This window comes from Argentina anserina, chromosome 7 (assembly GCF_933775445.1).
Source record: "Argentina anserina chromosome 7, drPotAnse1.1, whole genome shotgun sequence".
Taxonomy (NCBI): domain Eukaryota; kingdom Viridiplantae; phylum Streptophyta; class Magnoliopsida; order Rosales; family Rosaceae; genus Argentina; species Argentina anserina.
Window position 1 is genome coordinate 11,517,212 of NC_065878.1, and position 11,913 is coordinate 11,529,124.

Here is an 11,913-nt window from a genome sequence, read left to right on the forward strand (position 1 = left end):
GCTTTTACAGTTGGGATGTTATCAAGGTTTCAATCTAATCCAGGTTATGAACACTAGATTGCAGGGAAAAAGGTGTTGAGGTATCTACAGAAGACAAAGAATCACATGCTAGTTTACAGACAAGTCAAGGATTTGAAGGTTATTGGATTTTCAGATTTTGATTTTGCAGGGAATTACCCTGATTCAAAGAAGTCCACTTGTGGATACGTGTACATGCTAGCAGGAGGAGCTATTGCTTGGAAAATCATGAAGCAGGCATTGATCACGACCTCAACCATGCAAGCTGAGTACATAGCAGTATATGAAGCAGTGTTGAAGGGGTATGGATAAGGAATTTTCTACAACAGACTCAAGTACTCAGTCACATTGTGGAAGACGAATTGGAAGTTTTTTGTGACAATGAGGCAGCTGTGTACTTCTGCAAGAACAATAAGAGATCTAGCAATTCCAAGCATATAGATTTAAAGTATTACAGTGTTAGGGAGAGGATTAAAAAGGGTGAGTTAGTGGTTCTAAACATAGATACAAATTCACAACTAGCTGATCTTTTCACAAAAGCATTACAAGTTAAAGTATTCAAGAAACACATAGAGAGCATAGGCATTTTTCCTAACTTAGATGCTTGAGGTCAGTGGGAGCTAAGTCCGGTAGGAGCAAACTAAAATTTACAAGTTTTGAGTTCTTGTTTTAATTATCCTTGTGATAACAGTTTTCTTTGTTTTAAATAAAGTCTTGAGGTATTTCAGAATTGTTATGTCATGCTGCAGCTTTACATTAGTTTCTGAAAAACTTACACAAATAAGTTACAGTTGTATATATACTTGCATATCAGATGACTTTAATCATGTCTAGCATGATGATATGGTTCAAGCAAGTTATAAAGTCATTGGTGTCCAGTTTATTGCTTGAAGTTATGGTTTTAGAACATACGGTAGGACTTGATGTATATATATTCTATACTTGTTAATACACATTATATATATATATATATATCTCAATACTGAGGTTTTGGACATATGTATTTTGCAGGAGCTTATATTGTAGCAAAAAAACTCTGCATTTTTGTTAAAGTGTAACTCGTTTCTTGTTCTGCATAAGTAACTGCAAGGTGACCATGTTGTGATGGGATTTTTGATTCAATTGTTTCTGGCGCGCACTACAGTAGGTAGTATAATTTCTGACATTACATGAACTTGATTTTCATAAACCGGAAGTGATTGTCCAAGTGGGAGATTGTTAGATCAATTTTGGACATATCACATATTATATGATTATCATGTTTAATGTCATAATCTATTTCTACATGCAAACAAAGATAGTATCAAATCTAGTTCCTAATGATTTCGTGTATTATATCATTATGGTAAAGAATCTTAATTTAAGTCTAGAAGCAAGACTACAAATCAGTATTGAATCAGGAATCTAAATAAGATGACTTAACTTACAAAATGTCTTTAATGGAAGGACTCTTAAGGGTTAAAGATTATCTATATATAGATGGTAAACGTCCCTGTTATCACTACGAGTTATTTGCGTGAGTTTCTGTCCATTGAGAAAGCAGAGAGTAGTGACTAACAGAAGACCTTGCCTAACACCTTGTGACTTCGGATTATGGCACAATGGATCACGGTGTCGTTGTTCATGAAGATGGTAAGTTAATCTCATTTACTAAGTTAACGATTAGTTGTTATGCATATGATCTTTGGTTTTGTACTCATATCATGTAATTTAATTTACACATTAGTTTTGAGCAAGTTTTCTCTCCGGCTCAAATTGAGGTTTTAATTGGTAAGGCAGCTTGTAGTCTGATTCTTGATGAACTGTAATCTCTGATTCGGTTCGAATCGAGCCAGCCAGATGGGATATTTCCATTTTCCAACCTCACCACTAACCTTGTGCGCATCATTTATCTTTATTTGCGAAGATAATGACAGAAAATGTATGCGACTGAAATGAAGAGAAAAACATACATTTGAGTATTGAGGAAAATCTATAGTTATTTTCACCATGATACCTACTGACATTGGCCCGAATAAACAAAGCATAGGTGATAGGCCCATTTCGGACTACAGAGAATCAGAATCAGTTCATGGTACAATCATATTAAATAAATAATCAGCTCGATCAGTTGAATTTTTTTTTTTCTGAGAATGGATTTGTTTAATAGATCATGCTTGATTGCATGTTTAGCGAGCACGTGGCCATGCACATGCCTGGGGATCACCATTTTTCTGTCACGTCACGTGACTCGAGGTTTCATTCGACAAAGGTTTCATCCGTTCATATATATATATATATGTCGACTGCCATCTCAGTGCCATACATGTTTAAGATGATACTATGTTTACAAAATTAAAGAACGTAGAATTTCTCAATTATTTTTAGAGATATCCATGCTACATCGTTGGAATAGTTCAATTGGTGAAAATTATTCACCCGAACAAAGAAGTGTTACACACTTACACATGGATGTTACTGACAGCTCGGCCTTAAAACTACTTACCACAATCTACTGTCCAGTTAATTTATCGGATATGGTGAAGGAACTTTCCCTCCAACTTTGAACCCACGAGGTTAGTTAATCTCTAGAATTTTACTTCTGGATTTTCTTGTGTTTTGCTCACATAAAGTCTATAACAACATGTAAGTTTTTAAGTCTATATGCACTTTTTTCATGAGATGTAATATGAAATTTCGTGGTTGTTCATGAACCTCACTATTTTTTATATATTCAATAGTTATGTGTTATAACTTTTAATGGACTCTAGAATTTACTAGAACTCACTTTTGTGATTGTTGAAACTTTAAGTCATAAAATGCTCTGATTTTGAAAATGATTTATGGATCATTTTTAGGAATACTACCACTTTAGCCAAACAGTCATGTATCATTTTGTGTCATGTTTAGGACCTATTAGTTGAACCCAATTTGAGCCTACATTGAGTTTTTTCTTCATCACCTATGTTATTTTCATGCTTAGTATAATTACATCTACCTTGTCCTATACACTTAGCAGAATTCTTATTGAGATGATGTTGTGATGATAAATGACATAAGTGTGGGGTGAAAGACATTTGAAAAAAGAATAAACAGGCTTTTAAGCAAGCATTGCCGAAAAAAAAAGAAAAAAAAGAAAAAAAATGAATGATGAACTCGGCAAGAAAAGAAAATAAAAATGTTATGTTGTCTTCCATTTGTGATTTAGAGTTGAGTTGTAATTGAAGGTCTAAAAATTTTTACTTAACATTTGTCCATGTTCACTTTGTAGTTAGAATGATGATTGTGCCAAACTTGTTATATTCGGCCACTGATGGTGTGTGGTGTCATTAGGATGATGTTTACTCTACTAAGTCTATATGATTATCTTTGTGATTCCTTCATATTCCATGCCTTTAGCTAAGCCTAAACATTTACCTTATCTAATGATCCTAATGATTCCTAAAATGAGCAAATCTTGGTTTGTGGAGATGATCACAAGAGTTGAGCAAATGGTTTTGGTCTATTTGTACACTTAGTTGTTAAATAAGGTTTTCCTATGTTATTCACAAAGTACTTTCATTTATTGAAATATGCAAGTTATTTGATGCCTTAATATCATTTCTCTTGCATACATTTGTGTGTGAATGATAACCATGAATCTGAGTGAATAGAAGAGAGTAGGGTTGTTAATCGGTTCCGGTTCCTGAATGAACCATTGGAACCGAACCGTTTAACAGCAGTTCAGTTCGATTCCTAGAAAAAAAAATGAAGTTATATAGTAGAACCGAACCGTTTTTAAAACAGTTCGGTTCGGTTCGGTTCGGTTCTAAAATCTAAAATGCATAGAAACCGTTTGGAACCGTTTTGGGACCGAAACCGTTTGCAAAAGGGAGAAATTGCTTTAAACTAAAGTACTAGTTATACTCCATTTGGTGGAGGACAGAGACTATGCCCTGGTTTGGAATTATCTTGTCTCGAATTATCAATCTTCCCTCATTTCTTGTCACCAGATATAAGTATGATATGCTCAAACTAAAATCAGTCTTGAATTTAAGACAATGTTTTTTTGGAACCGTTTGGAACCGTTTTGGAACTAGAACCATCATGGAACCGTTAGGAACCGAATCAAATAGTTCCTATTCTGAAAAATACAAAAACCGAACTGTTTAACTAACACGGTTCGGTTTACGGTTCCACCTATTTTTGGCTGTTTTGGAACCGTTTACAGCCCTAGAAGAGAGTATACCTTGTGAGGAGGATTGGATTAACTAAACATGTTTAAATGCTTATTATCTTGTATCTGCTTTATTCATACTATGAAGCATGATTATGAAACTTAAAATTTATGTGCTTACATTCAAATGCTAAAACTTGAAAGCTATGTGTTTTGAGATTCTGAGGCAATCTTTTAAGGGCAATAGTGTCTTGTTTAGTTTTGTTTTGCTAAGGGACTAGCAAAAGCCAAGTGTAGGGTAGTTGACAGGAGCACTTTGTGCGACATTCTTAATATGTTTTTACCTCAATTTGTACTTGGCTTAACCCTTATTATTGTACTATTGAGTCATTGAGTCGTAGTAAGAGTCTTAGGCGGTATTGAATGCATTTTTGTGCTTACATGAGTTTAAAACGTAGAATTTGTCTAGAGTTCTAGTTTGAGTAGGAATCCTTGTAGGACTAGGAAACCTAGTTGGATTAGAAGTCTTCATATTTCTACGTTTTGGTCGCATTGGCGATATTTTGAGAATCATATTTGCATTAAGAATCCTTTTTAGACTAGAAAACGTACCATTTGAGAAAATCTTACTTGAACTTAAACTTTTATTTCGTAACTTTTCTAATCTTACTCTCCTATTTTAGTAACTTACTTGATCTTTTATATGAATCATCTTGTCTTTTATTATTTTCATATTGTACAATGAAGGAAAAAAATAGAGAAAAAGTCAAGTAAAGGAGGAAAATAAAGAAAGAATGAGACACCTAGAAATGAGAAAAAGAATGAATTTATCAAAGGAGATTGCACCCACCAATGACAAAAATAAGTTAAAGAAAAAGAGAGGAAGAAAAATGAAGAGAATAAAAAGAGATAATGCGAAAGAGAAAGAAGGAGACACCTACAAAGGAGAAAAAGAAGGAATTTATCAAAGGATATTGCACCCACCAATGACAAAAATAAGTGAAAGAAAAAAAGAGAAGGAAAAAGGAAGAGAATAAAAATAGATAATGCAAAAGAGAAAGAAGGAGACACCTACAAAGAGGAAAAATAAGGAATTTATCAAAGGAGATTGCACCCACTAATGACAAAAATAAGTGAAAGAAATTGAGGAGAAAAAGTCCAAACTATAATATTCAAGGAGTCAAAACTCTTCCATAAATAACACATCATTCACAAAGAAAAATATCACTTCTCCTTTGCATTCAAGAGCCAAATCTTTGCCAAAATACTACCTCAAAAATCCTTTACCAAAACAGCAAGCCATTGTCCCCCATATACAAGTTCCATCTCCACCGAATCACCATTGAAGACACACCTCTAAGGTTCCTACAACGTGTGATTCTCGCAACTCTTCTTCATGGTTTGTTCGTTTTTGATTTTCTACAATACTTTGTCTATGAAGATTGTAGTATGATGTTTGTGTGGGATTATTGTTTTGTATTAAGAATCAAAATTTTCAGATTGTTTTATTGGATTTTTGGTTCTTTGCCGTATTGATGGTTTTCTATAATTAATGAGTTTGTATTTTTATTGTTGTGTTCTAATCATCTTTCTCATACTTTTAGATAATTTTCAAATATGTGCATATAAATTTAGTGCTTGGATGCAGTCCCTAAGATTGTGTTTGAGTGCTAGATTCATCAACCATATTGACACAAATCAAATTATGCCCTAAGTAGGTTCGGTTTGTGTTGATTAAAAGTGGTAAAATTCTGGAAATTTGCATGTTAAACCATAGTAGGTGATGTCATACATGAAACATGTCTCCAAAAAAGATTTGGTGTTTAAATCTAATCTTATTTGATTTATACTCTAAGTGTTATTGAATTCAATTGCATGCAAATTTAGATTAGGCCCTAAGTCAATCTATATGTTAATTGAAATCTTGCATGATTAGATGATCTCCTAAGGCTCTAATTGTATTGGTGTCTAAAAAGCATGAATTTGGTCTAATTAGAATGTATGATAGGTTCGAACTTGTGATTATGTGGTATAATGGTAAATTTGGTTTAAGTTTATTAAAGAGAAGTCGATCATGTAAATAGTAATTTATGTGTTATTTTAGTAGTTAATAATCAATTTCAAACTCCCTCCCATTATTTATTAACACTAAAAGTTTAGAGTTCCCTTCAATTCCCTGGAAAGAACGAACCATGCTTATTCTATACTAACGATGATGTTTTACAGGGTTTATTATAGACGTTTTAATTAACGCTCTATCAACAATGGACTGAAACAGCCTTAGGTAAGGGTCTTGCTTTATCCGATATACCTTAAAAGTTATAATATCATTTTCTTTTAAAACTATATACATCTATTTATACAAAGTTATTTTTTAAGTTATAAAGTGAGATGGACGTGCGGCCTAAGTACGTCGTCTAGACACAAACTCATTTATTTGTTTCAGAAGACTGGATAGCTAGAATCAGAGATAGTTACAAGGCATGATTTATTTGTTGGACACCACGGGGGCCACATCCTCGAAAGGATGATTTCCCAATCCACTCCATCAATGAGATGTATGTCAGTCTATGGGTATCTGAGATTCAATTTTGTAAACCTTGAACCAGAGTAATAAAAATAACATGCCCCTTACTCAACTCGGAATAAATTTGTGTGTTAGACTGGTCCCAAAGTGTTAATAAAAGCCGCCCTCAACCCCAAGTGATCTTAGCAAGGTACAAATGGAGGGTTAAAGCCAATATTAACAAAATGAACTTTACATATCCCGTTCACTTTATAACTTACAATAAACTAAGCATAAATAAACATTTAACTTCCTTAAAAAATTATCTAAATGTAACAAATATCCTATATGCATAATACAGCAACATTAAAACCTTTATCATAAAAATATATAATAAACAAAGTTTATTATTTTTTTTACAAGTTACTGTTCAGATTTTTTTTTTCTATTTACTGTACATAATTTACTATTAACTATTACTGTTTACATACAATTTTTTCTTTGATTTACTGTACAAAAAAATTTTATTTTTACACTTTATAAAAAACAAAAAAGTAAAAAAACAATTACAGATATTAACTTTTTTTTTTATAAAGATGTAAAAAATACTTGAAATTTTTTTAATAGAATTTTACTGTTCACCGTAGTATTCATAGGAATTTATTTTTACAATATACAATATAGTACAAATTAACACTTCAAAGAATTGAGATTTTCTTAATTCCCCGGCAACGGCACCAAAATTGATGGGACATTCTAAGACGTCACACAATTAACCCTGTAAAATGTCATCGTTAGTATAAAATAAGCAGGGATCGTTCAGTCCGAGGAATTGAAGGGAACTCTAAACTTTTAGTGTTAACAAATAATTGGGGTTTGAGATTGATTATTAACTACTAAAATAACACATAAATTACTATTTACATGATCGACTTCTCTTTAACAAACTTAAACCAAATTTACCATTACACCACATAATTACAAGTTTGAACCTATCATGCATTCTAATTCGACCAATTACATACTTTTTAGACACCAATAAAATTAGAGCCTGAGGGCATCATCTAATCATGCAAGATTTCAATTAACATTTAGATTGATTTAGGGCCGAATCTAAATTTGCATGCAATCGAATTCAATAACACTTAGAGTAGAAATCAAACAAGATTACATTTAAGCACCAAAACTTTGTTGAAGACATGTTTCATGTATGGCGTCACCCACCATGGTTTCACATGCAAATTTCCAGAATTTTTACCACTTTTAATCAACACAAACCGAACCTACTTAGGGCATGATTCGATTTGTGTCAATATGGTTGATGAATCTAGCACTCAAACACAATCTTAGGGACTGCATCCAAACATTAAATTCATATGCACATATCTGAAAATTATCTAAAAGTATGGGAAAGATGATTAGAACACAACAATAGAAATACAAACTTAATAATTATAAATTCGGCGAAGATTCAAAAATCCATAAAACATTCTGGAAATTTTGATTCTTAATACAAATTAATAATCCCACACAAACATCATACTATAATCTTCATAGAAAAAGTATTGTAGAAAATAAAAAACGAACAAACCCATGAAGAAGAGTTGCGAGAATCACACGTTGTAGGAACCTTGGAGGTGTGTCTTCAATAGTGACTTCGGTGGAGATGAAACTTATATATGGGGGAGAATGACTTGCTGTTTTGGTGAAGGATGTTGAGGTAGTATTTTGAAAAATGTTTGGCTCTTGAATATAAAGGAGAAGTGATATTATTTGAGAGGTGAAGTCATATATATATAGAGGAAAGAGGGAGGGTAGGCTTGCACGGTTTGAACTTTGATGTTGCCTCTTTCTTCCTATTATAATGTCATGCTTTAATCCCATAAATCATGTCATGCTTTATTTCGTAAATCATGTCATGTTTTATTCCGTAAATCATGCCATGTTGTATTCCCTAAATCATGTCATGTTTTATTCCTTTAATGATCATCTTCTAGCTTATAGGTTGCATATGCATGGTTCCATCTCTATTTTTTTTTCACTTAATTAATCTTCAAATTTATTTCTTCCCACGGAAAAGACTATATCTCTTAATTCTCTCAATTTTTTTATCTCTTCTATTTAATTGTTTCTTGACTTGTTGATGATAGGATTCCATGTGCATGGCTTCTCCTTGTTTTCCTCTAGTATTATCTCTTAAATCCAATCTGAAAATAAGAAAATAAAATTATAAGTAAGAGATAATTAGTTTCAAAACCTAACAAGGATTCCTAGTGCAAGAAGGACTCTCAAAATATCGCCAATACGACCAAAACGTAGAAAGATGAAAACTCCTAATCCAACTAGGTTTCCTAGTCCTACAAGGATTCCTACTCAAACTAGAATACTAGACCAATTCCACGTTTTTAACTCATGTAAGCACAAAAATGCATCCAATACCGCTTAAGACTCTTCTTACGACTCAATGACTCAATAGTATAACAATAAGGGCTAAGCAAAGTACAAATGGAGGTAAAAACATGTTAAGAACGTCGCACAAAGTGCTCCTATCACTTGTGAATCACAGATCAATGAAAAGTTTTCAGCTTGGGAGGACAACTCACCTGCCAAACAAATCTCCACAGAGGGTTTTGAGCATCATTTATCTCAAAAAAAGAGTTGTAAGTAGAAGTAGGCCCCCAAATAAGTCGGTCAGCAACATCATCACAAAAACCAGTTGGAACATTAACAATTTGCAGAACAACATAAGAAGACAATACATAGTTTAAAAGCTAAATATTTCATCCATAATCACACCAGAAGTCACAAACTAGAGAATTATGATCAATAGGAGTATAAGAAAGAGACAATCAATAAGAGGTAGAGAACCAACCCACACAACATGCCAGAAAGTAATCTTTTTACCATTCCTCACTCTCAACTTAAGATTTTTCTTAAATAAATGAGCACCATGAGAAAATACTTTTCCAAACTGTAGAGCAATCAAAAGGAGCACAAAAATCATGATCAGTGATGTCCATATCCTTTAAATATTTCTCCTGAAACATATTAGCCCACAGACCAGCATCTTTTTGCAGAAATCTCCAACTGACCTTAGCCAACATGGCTTGATTCATCTCAGAAGTTTTCTTAATACCAAGGCCCTCAATGGACTTAGGTTGGCAAACAATATTCCAATTGACTAAGTGAACCTTCTTCTTAGCCTCAGTGTTCCCCCATAGGAAATCTTGATTTAACTTATCCATCTTCTCACAAAACTTTATGAGAAATCTAGTAGTCTGCATCCTATAAATTGGGATGGCAGAAGTAACAGATTGGATCAAAGTGAGTCTACCAGCAAGGCTACGAGTCTTACTTTTCGAACTAGCTAATCTACCTTGAGCTTTATCAAACAAACCATCAGAAGTATGTTTGTTGATTCGACAATGAACTAAAGACATACCAAGATACTTTCCCAAATCAGCAGTCAAGGGGGAGCCATAAGTCCTACTAATATCATTAGCAAGCCTTCTATCAGTGTTGGGAGAGCAAAATATAAGAGATTTCTCATAACTAACAGTCTGGCCAGACAAAGAGCAGAAGGTATCAAGAATGCCCTTTAAAACATAAGCATGTCTAGAGGAAGCCTCAGCAAACAACATTAAATCATCTGCAAAAAAGATATGAGAAATTCTCGACCCAGATTGAGAAACTTTAACAGCTTTGCTACTCCCAGAATCAACAACAGACTTAATTAGGTGAGATAACTTCTTCATGCACATCACAAAAAAGTAGGGAGAGAGAGGATCCCCCTGCCTAATTCCTCTTTGAGCCTTAAAAGAGTTAGTGAGTTCACCATTAAAGCAGATTTGAAAACTAGTAGAGGAAACACAACTCATGATCAATTTGATTAGCATATAGGGAAGCTTAATTTCACAAAGCACCTTCTCAATAAAACTCCAACTAAGTCTATCATAAGTTTTAGATAAGTTCACCTTCCAAGCTAAGAAACTTATAATTCCCTTAGACTTCTTGAACTTGAACAACATCTCCTAAGCTATCATAACATTATCTGAAATGTGTCTTTCAGAGACATAACTAAACTAGTTAGGACTTATAAGTTTCATCATAAGAGGTCTCAACTTTGCCACAATGAGTTTAGAGATGACCTTATAGATGGTGGAACATATACCAATTGGCCTGAAATTAACCATGTGTTGAGGACCATCAACTTTGAGATTAAAGAGATAATGGTATGATTAAGACTAGAAGGGATGCAACCAGAAATAAAAGCATTGCAAATGGAGTAAATATCACCAGAATACAACTGGCAATGATGCTGATAAAAGTTTGCAGGAAACCCATCATAGCCAGGGGCCTTAAGAGGACTAATAGAGAAGAGAGCGTCATTCACAGCCAATAGAGAAATAAGATTAGAAAGTTTATTCCGATCCTCCTGCTCAAGATCATGAAAAAGGTTCCCAATAATAAACCTCTTATCATCAAGTGAATTTAAAGAGAAAAGATCAGTGAAAAAAATCAACAGCAATATTTTTCATGGAAGAAGCAATAGTGGTCAAAATTCCATTGCTCTCAAATAAACCCTCAATTTTGTTCCTTCTTCATCTGACGAGAGTAGTAATATGAAAAAAAATTGTGTTTCTATCCCCACCCTGTAACCAGCAGTCCCTGGACTTCTGCCTCCAGAACAGATTCTTCTGATTCAAAATTTGCTCATACTCATGAATAAGCTCAGCTTCAAGATTAACAAGAAAATTATTACTAAATCTATCACAAGCCTTTTGGATTCCAACAATCCTAGCAAGCAAATTCTTCTTTCTTTGAAACAAATTACCAAAGACATTTTCATTCGATTTCTTCAGAACAGCTGAAAGAGAACACATCTTGGACCACTGTTGCTATCACCAGACAAGCTATTCCAAGTTGAAGAAATAAACTCAGCATAGTTTTCATGGGAAAACCACATAGCTTGAAACCGAAAAGGACAAGCAGCATGGTTGGAAAAAATTATTAGACCTCAACTGCAACAAAATGGGACAGTGATCAGATCTAGTTTTAGAAAGATATTGAACAAAGGCTTGACCAAAAACAGCTCTCCAAGAAACATTACAAAAAGCTATGTCAAATCTTTCTTTAATTATATTGTTACTCCAAGTAAATGAGAACCAATGAACCCCATATCCACCATAGCATTTCTATTGATCCAATCTCTCAAGCCACCAAATCTACCAGTTAGAGAGATACTATTTTTATC

The 11,913-nt window shown here is 33.5% G+C and overlaps 1 protein-coding gene across 1 annotated transcript; it reads right to left on the bottom strand.

The window, feature by feature from the left end:
* Positions 1 to 361: 361 nt before the first annotated feature.
* LOC126803582 (uncharacterized) lies at positions 362 to 11,542 on the bottom strand. Its single transcript, XM_050531366.1, has 7 exons — positions 11,319 to 11,542; positions 10,831 to 11,131; positions 10,583 to 10,690; positions 9,752 to 10,471; positions 9,532 to 9,630; positions 9,263 to 9,430; positions 362 to 418 (listed from the first exon to the last, which is right to left on the bottom strand). The coding sequence occupies exons 1-7, from the start codon at positions 11,540 to 11,542 to the stop codon at positions 362 to 364; spliced, it is 1,677 nt and encodes a 558-aa protein (XP_050387323.1).
* Between the last annotated feature and the right edge of the window lie 371 nt (positions 11,543 to 11,913).

Coding starts and splice junctions, on each gene's coding strand:
- LOC126803582 (XM_050531366.1), bottom strand. CDS start 11,542: ATGTGTTCTCTTTCAGCTGTTCTGAAGAAATCGAATGAAAATGTCTTT. Junction 10,691..10,830: donor GGTTAATTTCAGGCCAATTG/GTATATGTTCCA, acceptor ATGATAGCTTAG/GAGATGTTGTTCAAGTTCAA. Junction 9,631..9,751: donor ATCAAGCCATGTTGGCTAAG/GTCAGTTGGAGA, acceptor ATTGCTCTACAG/TTTGGAAAAGTATTTTCTCA.